General features: G+C 45.3%; 1 protein-coding gene across 1 annotated transcript in view; it reads left to right on the forward strand.

Moving 5' to 3' along the window:
- The window catches only part of LOC115142852 (solute carrier family 12 member 5-like), a 112,100-nt gene that overhangs the window by 37,753 nt on the left and 57,236 nt on the right, over positions 1–17,111 (forward strand). Inside the window, exons 6-7 of the mRNA XM_065016475.1 lie at positions 13,528–13,582; positions 14,222–14,352. Of these exons, the coding sequence (XP_064872547.1) occupies positions 13,528–13,582; positions 14,222–14,352 (186 nt within the window). The remainder of the gene's footprint in view (positions 1–13,527; positions 13,583–14,221; positions 14,353–17,111) is intronic.

Genomic DNA, 17,111 nt, shown 5'->3' on the forward strand with positions numbered 1-17,111 from the left:
AAGCTTAACTCTCTGAACACTCGTGACGTGTAGTCCACTTGTCATTCCAATCTCCTTTGCATTAGCGTAGCCTCTTGTGTAGCCTGTCAACTATGTGTCTGTCTATCCCTGTTCTCTCCTCCCTGCACAGACCATACAAACGCTCCACACCGCGTGGCCGCGGCCACCCTAATCTGGTGGTCCCAGCGCGCACGACCCACGTGGAGTTCCAGGTCTCCGGTAGCCTCTGGAACTGCCGATCTGCGGCCAACAAGGCAGAGTTCATCTCCGCCTATGTCTCCCTCCAGTCCCTCGACTTCTTGGCACTGACGGAAACATGGATCACCACAGACAACACTGCTACTCCTACTGCTCTCTCTTCGTCTGCCCACGTGTTCTCGCACACCCCGAGAGCTTCTGGTCAGCGGGGTGGTGGCACCGGGATCCTCATCTCTCCCAAGTGGTCATTCTCTCTTTCTCCCCTTACCCATCTGTCTATCGCCTCCTTTGAATTCCATGCTGTCACAGTTACCAGCCCTTTCAAGCTTAACATCCTTATCATTTATCGCCCTCCAGGTTCCCTCGGAGAGTTCATCAATGAGCTTGATGCCTTGATAAGCTCCTTTCCTGAGGACGGCTCACCTCTCACAGTTCTGGGCGACTTTAACCTCCCCACGCCTACCTTTGACTCATTCCTCTCTGCCTCCTTCTTTCCACTCCTCTCCTCTTTTGACCTCACCCTCTCACCTTCCCCCTACTCACAAGGCAGGAAATACGCTCGACCTCATCTTTACTAGATGCTGTTCTTCCACTAACCTCGTTGCAACTCCCCTCCAAGTCTCCGACCACTACCTTGTATCCTTTTCCCTCTCGCTCTCATCCAACACTTCCCACACTGCCCCTACTCGGATGGTATCGCGCCGTCCCAACCTTCGCTCTCTCTCCCCCGCTACTCTCTCCTCTTCCATCCTATCATCTCTTCCCTCTGCTCAAACCTTCTCCAACCTATCTCCTGATTCTGCCTCCTCAACCCTCCTCTCCTCCCTTTCTGCATCCTTTGACTCTCTATGTCCCCTATCCTCCAGGCCGGCTCGGTCCTCCCTCCCGCTCCGTGGCTCGACGACTCATTGCGAGCTCACAGAACAGGGCTCCGGGCAGCCGAGCGGAAATGAAGGAAAACTCGCCTCCCTGCGGACCTGACATCCTTTCACTCCCTCCTCTCTACATTTTCCTCTTCTCTCTCTGCTGCTAAAGCCACTTTCTACCACTCTAAATTCCAAGCATCTGCCTCTAACCCTAGGAAGCTCTTTGCAACCTTCTCCTCCCTCCTGAATCCTCCTCCCCCTCCCCCCTCCTCCCTCTCTGCAGATGACTTCGTCAACCATTTTGAAAAGAAGGTCGACGACATCCGATCCTCGTTTGCTAAGTCAAACGACACCGCTGGTTCTGCTCACACTGCCCTACCCTGTGCTCTGACCTCTTTCTCCCCTCTCTCTCCAGATGAAATCTCGCGTCTTGTGACGGCCGGCCGCCCTACAACCTGCCCGCTTGACCCTATCCCCTCCTCTCTTCTCCAGACCATTTCCGGAGACCTCCTCCCTTACCTCACCTCGCTCATCAACTCATCCCTGACCGCTGGCTACGTCCCTTCCGTCTTCAAGAGAGCGAGAGTTGCACCCCTTCTGAAAAAACCTACACTCGATCCCTCCGATGTCAACAACTACAGACCAGTATCCCTTCTTTCTTTTCTCTCCAAAACTCTTGAACGTGCCGTCCTTGGCCAGCTCTCCCGCTATCTCTCTCAGAATGACCTTCTTGATCCAAATCAGTCAGGTTTCAAGACTAGTCATTCAACTGAGACTGCTCTTCTCTGTATCACGGAGGCGCTCCGCACTGCTAAAGCTAACTCTCTCTCCTCTGCTCTCATCCTTCTAGACCTATCGGCTGCCTTCGATACTGTGAACCATCAGATCCTCCTCTCCACCCTCTCCGAGTTGGGCATCTCCGGCGCGGCCCACGCTTGGATTGCGTCCTACCTGACAGGTCGCTCCTACCAGGTGGCGTGGCGAGAATCCGTCTCCACACCACGTGCTCTCACCACTGGTGTCCCCCAGGGCTCTGTTCTAGGCCCTCTCCTATTCTCGCTATACACCAAGTCACTTGGCTCTGTCATAACCTCACATGGTCTCTCCTATCATTGCTATGCAGACGACACACAATTAATCTTCTCCTTTCCCCCTTCTGATGACCAGGTGGCGAATCGCATCTCTGCATGTCTGGCAGACATATCCGTGTGGATGACGGATCACCACCTCAAGCTGAACCTCGGCAAGACGGAGCTGCTCTTCCTCCCGGGAAGGACTGCCCGTTCCATGATCTTGCCATCACGGTTGACAACTCCATTGTGTCCTCCTCCCAGAGCGCTAAGAACCTTGGCGTGATCCTGGACAACACCCTGTCGTTCTCAACTAACATCAAGGCGGTGGCCCGTTCCTGTAGGTTCATGCTCTACAACATCCGCAGAGTACGACCCTGCCTCACACAGGAAGCGGCGCAGGTCCTAATCCAGGCACTTGTCATCTCCCGTCTGGATTACTGCAACTCGCTGTTGGCTGGGCTCCCTGCCTGTGCCATTAAACCCCTACAACTCATCCAGAACGCCGCAGCCCGTCTGGTGTTCAACCTTCCCAAGTTCTCTCACGTCACCCCGCTCCTCCGCTCCCTCCACTGGCTTCCAGTTGAAGCTCGCATCCGCTACAAGACCATGGTGCTTGCCTACGGAGCTGTGAGGGGAACGGCACCTCAGTACCTCCAGGCTCTGATCAGGCCCTACACCCAAACAAGGGCACTGCGTTCATCCACCTCTGGCCTGCTCGCCTCCCTACCACTGAGGAAGTACAGTTCCCGCTCAGCCCAGTCAAAACTGTTCGCTGCTCTGGCCCCCCAATGGTGGAACAAACTCCCTCACGACGCCAGGACAGCGGAGTCAATCACCACCTTCCGGAGACACCTGAAACCCCACCTCTTTAAGGAATACCTAGGATAGGATAAAGTAATCCCTCTCACCCCCCCTCCCCCTGAAAAGATTTAGATGCACTACTGTTCCACTGGAGGTCATAAGGTGAATGCACCAATTTGTAAGTCGCTCTGGATAAGAGCGTCTGCTAAATGACTTAAATGTAATGTAAATGTTAAACCATACCAACCATACAGTGTTAGTTGCAGTGGAGGCTGGTGGGAGGAGCTATATAGGAGGACGGGCTCATTGTAATGGCTGGAATGGAATAAATGCATTTATTCCATTCCAGCCATTACAATGAGCCCGTCCTCCTATATATATATATATATATATTTTTTTTACATTGGATAAAAGTAGAGACTCCTAGAAAAGGGTATATCATACACTGCAGTTGAGGAACAATGAGAAAGTAATTCTGCTTTGAAAGTTGATAAACTTGTAACCCCACTTTTGAGAAAATGGCTTTGCGAGAAGATTCTCCCTCCCTCCATATGTGCCCAAGTAGATCATGGTGAAGCGGTGCTTTACATTGCAGACAGCCATCAGGACCATTGCGAAAAAGCACTAGTAGTTCTAGTACTTGCTTGTATCTGAATACGTTTTCTGTCGACAGGTCCTGCACAAAACTGATAAATCAAACAATCCCAAAACTCTAGTGATTTCAGGCCATTTTTTTCACAGAGGGAGGAGCAACAAAATCCTCCTTCAGGACATGCCAGGTAGCCTGGCATACTTCTTTTACAATTGCAGAAAACTGTTGAGATTCCTAGGTTATGTCTCGAAGTGATACATTGCTGTGTGCTGCCACTCGCCAAAAACCAAATGGTCATAGCCAGTCTTACTGCAACACTAACGGACAAGTTGTGTGTTCTCTTGTGCGAGATGTGGCGGGCGAACCGCTTGAAGTAAGTCTTCAAATCTGGCAGCTGACATGCGGAAGTATTGAAAATGCCTTTCCTCATCAATGCTTCACATAGGTTGTAGAAGAGACATGTAATCATTTTGTTAATGAACAATAACAGCTTATGGCCCTTTTTGAATAACATTTATACATTTCAATTCAAATCCAATTTTATTCGTCATATGCACCAAATACAACAGATGTAGAACTTACAGTGAAATGCTTACTTACAAGCCCTTAACCAACAATGCAGTTTGAAAAAAGTATTTATGTTAAGAAAGTATTTACTAAAATCAACTGAAATAAAAAATTCAATAAAAAAATAGACAAATAACAAATATTTAAAGAGCAACAATAAAATAACAGTAACGAGGCTATATACAGTACAGAGCGTACCGGAACGGAGTCAATGTGTGGGGGCACAGGTTGAGGTAATTAAGGTAATATGTACATGTAGGTAAAGTCACTAAGCATAGATAGAAACAGCGTAAAGATGGGGGTGGCGGGGTCAATGCAAATAGTCCGGGTAGCCATTTGATTAGCTGTTCAGGAGTCTTATAGCTTGGGGGTAGAAGCTGTTAAAAGAAGCCTTTTGTACCTAGACTTGGTTGCCTAGTGGTTAGAGTGTTGGGCCAGTAACTTAAAGGTTGCTGGATTGAATCCCTGAGCTGACAAGTTAAAAATCTGTTGTTGTGTGCTGCTATTCATTGACTACAGCTCAGCGTGCCCCTAAGCAAGGCAGTTAACCCACTGTGCACCGTGGATGTGTATTATGGCAGCCCCCCGCACCTCTCTGAATCAGAGGACCCATGCCAAATCTTTTCAGTCTCCTGAGGGGGAATAGCCATTGTCATGCCCTCTTCACAACTGTCTTGGTGTGTTTGGACCATGATAGTTCGTTGGTGATGTGGACACCAAGGAACTTGAAGCTCTTAACCTGCTCCACTACAGCCCTGTAGTCCATGATCATCTTCTTTGTCTTTATCATGTTGAAGTCCTCACAATAGGCTGTCTCATCATTGTCGGTGATAAGGCCTACCACCGTTGTGTCGTCTGCAAACTTAATGATGGTGTTGGAGTCGTGCTTGACCATGCAGTCATGGGTGAACAGTGGGTACAGGAGGGGACTAAGCAAGCACCCCTGAGGGGCCCCCATGTTGATGATCAGTGTGGCAAATGTTTTGTTACCTACCCTTACCACCTGGGCTGGCCCGTCAGGAAGTCCAGAATCCAGTTGCAGAGGGAGGTGTTTAGTCCCAGGGTCTTTAGCTTAGTGATGAGCTTTGAGGGCACTATGGTGTTGAACGCTGAGCTGTAGTCAATGAATAGCATTCTCACATATGTGTTCCTTTGGTCTTGGTGGGAAAGGGCAGTGTGGAGTGTAATAGAGATTGCATCATCTGTGGATCTGTTGGGGCGGTGATGGTCTGCTTGAAACATGTTGGTATTACAGACTCGGTCAGGGAGAGGTTGAAAATGTCAGTGAAAACACTTGCCAGTTGGTCAGCGCATGCTCGAAGTACACGTCCTGGTAATCAATCTGGCCCTGCGGCATTGTGAATGTTGACCTGTTTAAAGGTCTTAGTCACATCGGCTACGGAGAGCGTGATCAAACAGTCGTCACAGCTGGTACTCAGCTGGTGCTCTCATGCATGCTCGTCTGGTATGCTCGTGTCACTGGGCAGCTCGCGGCTGTGCTTTCTTTTGTAGTCCGTAATAGTTGGAAAGCCCTGCCACATCCGACGAGCGTCAGAGCCGGTGTAGTAGGATTCAATCTTAGTTCTGTATTGACGCTTTGCCTGTTTGATGGTTTATTAGAGAGCATAGGGGGATTTCTTATAAGCGTCCGGGTTAGAGTCCCGCTCCTTGAAAGCGGCAAATCTGCTCTATAGCTCAATGCGGATGCTGCCTGTAATCCATGGCTTCTGGTTGGGGTATGTACGTATGATCACTGTGGGGATGACGTCATCGATGCACTTATTGATAAAGCCAGTGACTGATGTTGTGTACTCCTCAATGCCATCGGAAGAATCCTGGAACATATTCCAGTCTGTGCTAGCAAAACAGTTCTGTAGCTTAGCGTCTGCGTCATCTGACCACTTACGTATTGAGCGAGTCACTGGTACTTCCTGCTTTAGTTTTTGCATCAGAAGGAATTGTGTCAAACAATTCACATGCAATCTTAAATCTCAAACAGCCAGCACCATATTGTACTTGCTCATTAATTCAATGGTTGTTGGTTTGTTGGAAGGACACATAATGAAATCTGTTTCAGGGGGTTTAGAATTAGGACTGAAATGGCATACAATGGTAACAAAGCCCTTAAAATGATTTAATGATATGAGAGCATTACGATTAGCAATATGGCCCCGATCTGGGAAAGCTTGTTAGAGAAAAGTGATGTTGACATGTATCTGTGGAGGCTTATAAGTTTTACATTGACAACAACAAACCTGAGATTAAATGTTGTTGTCTTGAAAAAGATTAGACAGTCTAGTTAGCATTTAGGCTGTACAGTAGGTTTGTTCTGTGCTCCTTCTGTGAAATAGATGCAATCTGGGTCAGAAACATAAACATAAAATCAGATTGTTCTTTTAAAATAAGTTTCCCTTCCCATGTTGAAAAGTAAGGATAATAGCTGAAGCAAGTGTTAACTCAGTTTCCTCATTTGTTATTTGACTGCATAGTAACTTGGCAGCTCATTGAGGCAAAACTATTTCTGATTTACAAATCGACCCGAAGCCCCTATTCCTTAAGCCACTAGATCTTAGAGGATTAGATATGGCGGTATTTCTCACCCAGCCAATTAGAAGAGATCAAATCAAATCAAATGGATTAATCAAGCCTTTCTTACATCAGCGGATATCGCAAAGTGCTGTACAGAAACCCAGCCTAAAGCCCCAAACAGCAAGCAATGAAGGTGTAGAAGCACGGTGGCTAGGAAAAACTCCCTAGAAAGGCCAGAACCTAGGAAGAAACCTAGAGAGGAACCAGGCTATGAGGGGTGGCCAGTCCTTTTCTGACTGTGCAGGGTGGAGATTATAACAGAACATGGCCAAGATGTTCAAATGTTCATAGACGACCAGCAGGGTCAAATAATAATAATCACAGTGGTTGTCGAGGGTGCAACAGGTCAACACTTCAGGAGTAAATGTCAGTTGGCTTTTCATAGCTGATCATTCAGAGTATCTCTACAGCTCCTACTGTCTCTAGAAAGTTGAAAACAGCAGGTCTGGGACAGGTAGCAGGTCCGGTGAACAGGTCAGGGTTCCATAGCCGCAGGCAGAACAGCTGAAACTGGAGCAGCAGCATGGCCAGGTGGACTGGGGACATCAAGGAGTCATCAGGCCAGGCCTGAGGCATGGTCCTAGGGCTCAGGTCCTCCGAAAGAGAGAAAGAAAGAATTAGAGCGTGCATACTTAAATTCACACAGGACACCGGATAAGACAGGAGAAATTCTCCAGATATAACAGACTGACCCTAGCCCCCCGACACATAAACTACTGCAGCATAAATACTGGAGGCTGAGACAGGAGGGGTCGTGGGACACTGTGGCCCCGTCCGACGATACCCCCGGACAGGGACAAACAGGCAGGATATAACCCCACCCACTTTTCCAAAGCACAGCCCCCACACCACTAGAGGAATATCTTCAACCACCAACTAACCATCCTGAGACAAGGCCGAGTATAGCCTACAAAGATCTCCACCACGGTACAACCCAAGGGGGGGCGCCAACCCAGACAGGAAGATCACATCAGTGACTCAACCCACTCAAGTGACGCACCCCACCTAGGGACAGCATGGAATAGCACCAGTAAGCCAGTGACAGCCCCTGTAATAGGGTTGTAGGCAGATAATCCCAGTGGAGAGAGGGGAACTGGCCAGGCAGAGACAGCAAGGGTGGTTCGTTGCCCCAGTGCCTTTCCGTAGGACCTACTGAAGAGATGAGTCTTCAATAAAGACTTCAAAGTTGAGACCGAGTCTGCGTCTCTCACATGGGTAGGCAGACCATTCCATAAAAATGGAGCTCTATAGGAAAAAGCCCTGCATATTTTCTGTATACCAGGGAGCTAGTTTCTTATGACAAATGTTTTTGGTTTTTAGGGGTGCGACTGCATCTAGGGTATTGCGCAAGGTTAAATTGAGTTCCTCAGTTAGGTGGTTAACTGATTTTTGTACTCTGACGTCCTTAGGTAGGCGGAGGGAGCCTGGAAGGGCATCCAGGAATCTTTGGGGTGTCTGAGAATTAATAGCACAATCTTTGATGATCCTTGGTTGGGGTCTGAGCAGATTATTTGTTGCGATTGCAAACGTAATGAAATGGTCCGATAGTCCAGGATTATGAGGAAAAACATAAAGATCCACAACATTTATTCTATGGGACAAAACTAGGTTCAGAGTATGGCTGTGGCAGTGAGTAGGTCCGGAGACATGTTGGACAGAACCCACTGAGTCGATGATGGCTCCGAAAGCCTTTTGGAGTGGGTCGTGGACTTTTCCATGTGAATATTAAAGTCACCAAAAATGTGAATATTATCTGACATGACTACAAGGTCCGATAGCAATTCAGGGAACGTAGTATATGGCCCAGGAGGCCTGTAAACAGTAGCTATAAAAAGTGATATGAGTAGGCTGCATAGATTTCATGACTAGAAGCTCAAAAGACGAAAACGTCGGGGGGGGTTTTGTAAATTGAAATTTGCTCTCATAAATGTTAGCAACACCTCCACCTCCTGAGGCCTCATTTAACACAGCAAATTAATTTGGCTTAAGCCATGTTTCAGTCAGGCCAATCACATCAAAATTATGATCAGTGATTAGTTCATTGACTATAACTGCCTTGGAAGTGAGGGATCTAACATTAAGTAGCCCTATTTTGAGATGTGAGGTATCACAATCTCTTTCAATAATGACAGGAATGGAGGAGGTCTTTATCCTAGTGAGATTGCTAAGGCGAACACCGCCATGTTTAGTTTTGCCCAACCCAGGTCGAGGCACAGACACGGTCTCAATGGGGATAGCTGAGCTGACTACACTGACTGTGCTATTGGCAGACTCTACTAAGCTGGCAGGCTGGCTAACATCCTGCTGCCTGGCCTGCACCCTATCTCATTGTGGAGCTAGGGGAGTTAGAGCCCTGTCTATGTTCTTAGATAAGATGAGAGCACCCCTCCAGCTAGGCTGGTCCTGTTTGACAGGCCAGGCTTGGTCCTGTTTGTGGGTGAGTCCCAGAAAGAGGTCCAATTATGTACAAATTCTGTCTTTTGGGAGGGGCAGAAAACAGTTTTCAACCAGCGATTGAGTTGTGAGAGTCTCAATTACTATAATGCATAGATATCTATCCAACTCTCAGCTCTACGAGGGTGCTTAGGATGTAGGGGTTAGGGGTTGATTTGGAATTCAGCACACATACGTTTGCTAATAAGTCTAAAAACAGAAGACATTCCATTCACCTTTACCTGACAATGCAGTCAGTAGTGAACCTGCTCCAATAGATTGATGTACGGTATACTTTACAATAGAGACCATGAACTTGCACTTCTGTGGCATTGAAAAGTCTAGTAAATGTATATAATGATGGCTTTAGTTCCCTTTCTCAGGGTAGGTTCAAACCACTTCCTGTCAAAACCAATTTCAGAACGACTTCAGCAAAGTCATTCAAAGGAGTTGTAGTTTCACTTGGACGATACAATCAATCGGAACTCCACTCTATATGAGTCTGAAGCTAGATCATTTTGACCCTATTGAGGCTAGTGCTTGTGTTCACAAAGCTTCCGGTTCAGAAGACAGAGGCACAAAGACACAAAAAGGCACTCGGCTCCCAATCCAATGGACTTTTCTTGTCGGCAACGCTATGAAATCGATGGCTTAGCTTGTTAGGGACATGTGGATTTGCAATTATTCCGGACTCTCTGTGTAGCACTTCCCAGCTCGTCCCATGGTTAATCTCCCTGCTGAGCGGTGTTGTGTTGTGTCTCATCCAGAACTGGCAGATTAAACGGCTGTGTAATTGTAATTTTTAGCGGCTTGTTTATTAGCCAGGGGACGTGTTGGTACTGTGGCGTCTCAGGATGCCAGCAAAGTCTGAGAATCACTCAATAGGACAAGCCCTTTGGAAAGGATATTACCTTTATCTCCTAAAACTGGGACTACAAATGAAGGGCAGTGGTTCTGGGTCTGTGGTATTGGAGATTCATGTCAAATAGTAAAATGACTGTATTCTAAGGCTGCATGATGCAACTCTAATGATAATTTGAAAAAAGTTACATGAAAGGCATTAGCTCTGCTTTGTTTTTTTTGCGTAGGCTGTACACAATTCATCAGTCTCTCATTCACATTTTGACAAGCACTTGATAATGTGTCGAATTTCCCGGCAGCATTCCCTTTGTGTGGCTGTAAAGCAACCTAAACAATTCCATGCCTTTTGTGCCCAGTGACCGTTGTGCCCTTGGGTTGAATATAATAATTATAATTCCCCTCTCCCGGCTTTTTGCCTGAAGCACCTCTCACTCACATGACTCTCTGTCATCTGATCGGGTCTTTCTCATAGGCTACAAGTGAAGAAAGACATCCAGGACGCAACTGCGCACGTCCTTATCCAATTACGAGGAGCGTATTTAAGATATGGGAGGAATTGTTCACATTTACTTTTCGTCAGCCAACAAGATGAGTCTGTCCCAGGTCTAAATCCGTCCCTGATGAGAAGGGAACAATGAAAAAACACAGTGGAATTGGCTTCGAGGTCCAGAGTTGAGTTGGAAGGTTGTAGACCATGAACCTGTTTGCAGAGATTGAAAGTATGGGTTCTTTGCACTCTGAAAAAGGGAACATCGTAGAGTTGTCCACCGTGATGGAGAGGTTTGGAGCGGGCAGGCCAAATAGCAGCTCCGTCCTGTCGAGTTTGAGCTTGAGGTGGTGGGCTGACATCCAAGCTGAGAGGTCTGCCAGGCACGCAGACATGCATGTCGCCACCTGGGTGTCAGAAGGGGGGAAGGAGAAAAGTAGTTGAGTGTCAGCCGCATAGCAGCCGAAGTACAATTTAAATGGGGTGACACAGAAAACTGTCCATACTGTCATCTCTGGCAGCTGATCAAAACAAACCAACAGGATGTAGCCTAGCGTATAGCCACAGTATTACACAAAAAACTAAAGGGAATGTTTTCCTTGAAACCCAAGACGCAACAATTACATAGTGAAGAGGAGCTCAGCTACGAGGCTGCTGCACTTGTCACGTGCTGATCAAAATATGTGTAACGATGTGCGCTGAGAGTCGGGAAGCAAGCTCAGGGAGTGAGTGTTTTAATAAAATAAACGGAACATAATATAAAATAAGAAACATTAACAGCACACGGACATGAAACTGAAACAGAAACAATAACGCCTGGGGAAGGAACCAAAGGGAGTGACATATATAGGGAAGGTAATCAGGGAGGTGATGGAGTCCAGGTGAGTCTGAAGACACCCAGGTGCGCGTAACGATGGTGGCATTTCTCATTTCCATGGCAACTCCACATGGTATCGCCCATGTTTGAAGTTAGTTAATCTAAAATTTAATTAGCAGCCTGGTGACCTAGAGGCCGGAGAGGGAGCACACGTGACAATATGGGATTTGGAATGTGGGCATCATTGTTGCTGTCACTCTGTTCTTCATCTCTCAGTAAATAATGTCTTTGTTGACCACAAACTAAATGGGAAGCCATTGCAAACCAAAATAGATTCAACACATACTGAGAGGAAGTTTTATGAACACAATAATTCCTAATCCTGATTTATAGCAGACTCAGAATCAGAGAAGAGATTGGGCAACTTCCGTCACCCAGACATATAGGAATAATGCCTTCATCTCATACTTATGCTGTGTTCATGTTTGTTTTGCGTTAGTAACACTTAATTTAAACCCACCAAGACCCATCTTCTAAATGCAGTCAGAAATATGTAATATGACACCTAAAAGCCATAGGCACTAATAATTATTCAGTGACAAATCATTAGACCATTGCACTGACACGCATAAGAGCAAATAGTTAGTAGTTGGTTAGTATATGTTGCCATGTTTATACCTCTGCAGACATAATAATGTTTGTCTGGATGTTATTTGCAATCCCACCTGGCTTGTTATGTCTGCTGATGGGGTTTGTTATGTCTGCCTCCGGTAGCATCAAAGTCTTTTGAAGTTGACGACAAAGAGCTGAAGTAGTGTTCTCGTATGTTTCTCCACATGAGATGGTCTCTTACTAAAAGCTGCATAATGAATTCTGGTGATTCCCTGAACCGCACACTGTCTGGCCCATGTAGCTCCTCCCTAAAAATGAGGCCCACCCATTTCGTAAAATACATTTCAACAATTTCTGATGATGTTGGCTCCGCTCATTTATATCATCCAGTCATGCTTATACAGTGCAAAGCGTTATATAAAAAGTAGAAAGCTTTACAATGAAGGGCTCGAGTATTGAGTCCCTCACAGGTTTCCTCAGGTGACACAGTCAGTAAGTGCTCTATCTCCCTCTCATAACGTTCCCATACAACTGTGTCGAGTGATTCACTCGGCCTCAAACTACCTCTTCCTCGTATTTTCCAGCCTGCCCACATCAGATAAACCACTTAAACAATTAGTCTTATCTGCTCTCCTCAGAGAGAGTGAGCCTTATTTCATTATGACCCGATAAGAGAGTAATATGGCACGGTCGAGCAGACTGTTGTTAACCCAGACAGACAGCTGTGTTCACAAGAAACATTAACAGTCGTCCACCCCCCATCCTCTCACAGGCTAGTTATTACACACACCTCTCTCTCTTTCTGTCCTCTGGGTTATATCTCTTTCTGTCTTTGTCAGTCTGTCTATGTGTGTCTCTCTCTCTCTCTGTGTGTCTCTCTCTCTCTCTCTCTCTCTGCCTACATAGACATTAAGGAAGTACACCACGGCTAATTAAATATTATTACTGTTAAAGCCATATTTTTTTCTCAGACACACACATATTAATGACTTGATTTATTTTAATCTCATAAATGTCTCTCCAGTTTTCCCTCACTACTCACTCTCTCTTAAACACATGCAAATCCCTCACTTTCTCTCTCAGATACACACTCTTCCCCTGTCATATACACAGACACACACACACACACACACTTCCTTTACCTTGCTGCCATACTCTGGGTTCTTTAGTAAATGTCTGCCTACAGTTGATCTTCATTGTTCCATGTCCTAACGGTGCATCTGGTCACATCTCCACTCAAAGCCAAACAGACAGATTGATGTGCTTGGCGGGAGGATGTGCCTTGTCGATCACTTGTTGACTCTTTTGTTGACAGCCCACTGGGTTGTTATTCTATCAAACGTCCAGTCATGAACATTAGAATATTCAGATCTAAATTCACTGTTGTCCTTATAAACTAACAAGGTTTTCAACTGAAACTGCACAAGCCAGAACATAGTGTTTATTGGTGTCAGTAAGTACAAAGAAGACCACGGTCCTCTCTAGACAACTTGATTTCCCCCCATTTGTGTTTCACCTGAAAAACATGTGAAATATCCTGTCAGGTAGGGTGTAACAGATTGAATGTAACACAATACTAACGTCCCATTTCCCCTCTCTGTTCTCTTCTCTGTACATCTCCCTCTCTTTAGACCATGCTGACTGCAATCTCAATGAGTGCCATTGCTACCAATGGAGTCGTGCCAGGTGGGTGAGCATGCGTTGGCATCCGGGTTCGCTGTTGGGAATAGTACCTCCTCTTCAATTCCCTTTCGGCTCAAAATGCATATTCAGTGCAGTAGCCCTAGCAACGCGATAATATTAGTTACGTCCAGACTCCTGGGTCCCGACATGAACCTTACACAGCTAGGTGAATATGATTAGAGATGGTATCCAATAATCACGTCTCACACTGGCTGACTCGCTCCTTGATTGTCAGAGGTGAGAGGAAATTACAGGCTTGAGCTGTTTTATCAGACGGTGCTGCAGCACCCTTAGCACCCGTATTTCCCACGGCTATTATGCCTGGACCTGTGCATTAAGAAAAGGAAATGTTTGTTTGCCGTTGCAAAACATTTTGGGGGTTTTCTTTGGTGTGCCCTAATGAACATGACCCTGCTCTGATTTGGGAATAGCAGGGTTTGGGTCATTTATATTTAAACTCAGGGAAATCACGTGAAATATAGTGATGCTTTCAAAGAAGCAATTGTATTTGAAAATTATGGCAATGCTGCAAACTGGCATATATCATTCCAAATAAATTCAGTTGCAGATGCTGTTTGTATACAATATTTCATTAAAAAGTATGTCATTGACAGAATGTTTGTATTTATTTGGTGTCTGTAGCTGGAGGATCCTACTACATGATCTCCCGTTCTCTGGGGCCTGAGTTTGGGGGTGCTGTGGGCATTTGTTTCTACCTCGGGACAACGTTCGCTGGGGCCATGTACATCCTGGGGTCCATCGAACTCTTACTGGTAAGAACCTGGGTGTGAAATACTTATCTTTCTATCCATCTCTGTCTGTGTCGGTCTTTCTCTCACTCTCTCTCTCTCTCTCTCTCTCTCTCTCTCTCTCTCTCTCTGTCCTCATTCTGCTTTGAAGCTATTTCCTTCCTCTCTTCCCCACAATGAATTAAAATAAATATAAAGATCTTTCATCTTTGTCTGTCCCCATACTCACTCCTCACTCTCTTTTTTTATGCTCAATCTTCCTCTCCCTATTCTGCATTAGGGAGAGCTCAAGCATTGGCTAAATAATAAGACCATTCGTTGAAACTGCCGCCACTTCTCAATACGAATTGGAGGAGGTCTGAGGTGTCTCCACTCAGGCCATCTCCTCCCATGCATTTTGACAGAAGTTGCCGGAGAGAGGATGCAATGAATCAAGGAAATACAATTGATATTCATCCTATATAGGTTTTTCTCCGATGGCTTTGACTGGATCTGTACATTCTGATCTAGCCTAGAGGTTAATTTGGTCTTCTGGGTTAAAGCTGGATTAGTTTCCATTGTGGAATAACAAACCCCTCTGAATTGTGAGGAGAGGATCTGGAGAAGGCTGCTTTGAATTTTCGTTTATCCCTCCATAGAAGCACAAAAAGCAGCTATATTTAGAATGACGAAGGGTTCACATTGAAGCTTGAGTTTTGGCCCAATTGTACGTTGCACCACACAATAACTCAACCTCACTAGAGTAATGAACATCCAAGTTATACTGCTCTACTTATTATTTTCCTATTGTCTTAAATTGATTGATTGGTATGGAAGAAGAATACTTTATTGGAATGGCATATCTGACAAAATGTACTATATTATGTATCATAATCCAGGTGGTTTGAGCCCTGAATGCTGATTGGCTGACACCCGTGGTATATCAGACCGTATACCATGGGTATGACCAAACATGTACATTTACTGCTCTAATTACGTTGGTAACCAGTTTATAATAGCAATAAGGCACCTCTGGGGTTTGTGGGTTAACCCTAACCCTAACCCTATATGGCCAATATACCACGGGTAAGGGCTGTATCCATGCACTCCTTGTTGCATTGTGCCTAAGAACAGCCCTTAGCCATGGTGTATTTCCCATTTATAGAACGGATGAGTCTAATCATGAATGCTGATTGGTTAAAACCCCATTCCAGCCGGTGTCTATTCCACAAGTTACCACTGCTAATCTATGATGTTAAAATGCCTATTTACTCTGTTCCATCTGACTATGCATTCCACTGTCTCATCAGCCCAGCCAAGCAATTTATAACTTGATCTCCACTATAAAAAGCATCTAGACATTATCTCACATTTATTTTAAACAAACATTTAGTTTTCAACAGCGGAGATTTGTATAAACCGTGTTGTCTGTCTCTCCGACATTTGCAACATTGTTTCAGTATTCAAATTCGATCTCCAGCTGTCCCATAGTAATGAACGTGTCGGGACTTGGTACGAGATTGACTGACAGACAGTGTTTCTCAGCCAGTCGAAATCATGAATCAGCTGGCATCATTTTTATGGCTATTTACAAAGAAATGTAATTTAAAAATGGTCAAATGAAATGAGTCTTTGTGTCAGCTGTGTTGTTGGCTAGCTCTTCTGAACAACAGTGTCCTGACGAGTGAGCAGAAGTTCTATGCCAGGCGAAACGCGTCTCATTAGCTCATTGTTATAGACGTATCCAAATAAATGTCACAAGAAAACAGCTCAAACAAATGCAGCTACTTTGCTGTTATTCTGGCTGCACTTTTTGACACCACTGTAAGTTAACCAAAGTTGGCTAGCTTGTAAGCAAGGGATAAGAACGTTGCTTGCCAGTATGGCCATGGAACATTTAGAACGAACAACTGAACAACTGGGTCGCATCTCTGGCAACTGAACCGATAGAATGAACGACCATCCCCACACAAACCTAGATTTGTGTGGGGACTATATCTTGGGGAAGGATGAAATAGTATGAATAAATTCATCAAAATGAAGTTTTTAATGAAAATATGTATCTTTATTTAACTAGGCAAGTCAGTTAAGAACAAATTCTTATTTTCAATGATGGCCTAGGAACAGTGGGTAAACTGCCTGTTCAGGGGCAGAATGACAGATTTGTACCTTGTCAGCTCGGGGATATGAACTTTCGGTTACTAGTCCAACGCTCTAACCACTAGGCTACCCTGCCGCCCCATAATGAAAATATGTCAATCATTATTTGAATATGTTGGTAACCCGTTGTATGAAAGTGATAATACCCTCGAATCCGGTGTTTGGAGGATATATCCTCCAAACACCGGCTTCTCTGGCATTATCACTTAAATTCCATACTGTCTCGGGCCTTATTGCTTCATTATAAAATGGGTTGTTTGGATCCTGGATGCTGATGGTTGATATGCAGGAGTTGTGGGACAACAACTGTCCTGCAGCCCAGGCAGGAAAGTCATAAACTTCATCTCCCTCTGGAAAAAAGCATCTACACATTATTTTTCCATGCTACTAAACTCAGCAAAAAAAGAAACGTCCTCTCACTGTCAACTGCGTTTATTTTCAGCAAACTTAATGTGTGTAAATATTTGTATGAACATAACAAGATTCAATAACTGAGACATAAACTGAACACGTTCCACAGACATGTGACTAACATAAATGGAATAATGTGTCCCTGAGCAAAGGGGGGTCAAAATCAAAAGTAGCAGTCAGTATCTGGTGTGGCCACCAGCTGCATTAAGTACTGCAGTGCATCTCCTCCTCAT

This window comes from Oncorhynchus nerka, unplaced genomic scaffold, assembly GCF_034236695.1.
Source record: "Oncorhynchus nerka isolate Pitt River unplaced genomic scaffold, Oner_Uvic_2.0 unplaced_scaffold_36___fragment_2___debris, whole genome shotgun sequence".
In the NCBI taxonomy this organism is placed as follows: domain Eukaryota; kingdom Metazoa; phylum Chordata; class Actinopteri; order Salmoniformes; family Salmonidae; genus Oncorhynchus; species Oncorhynchus nerka.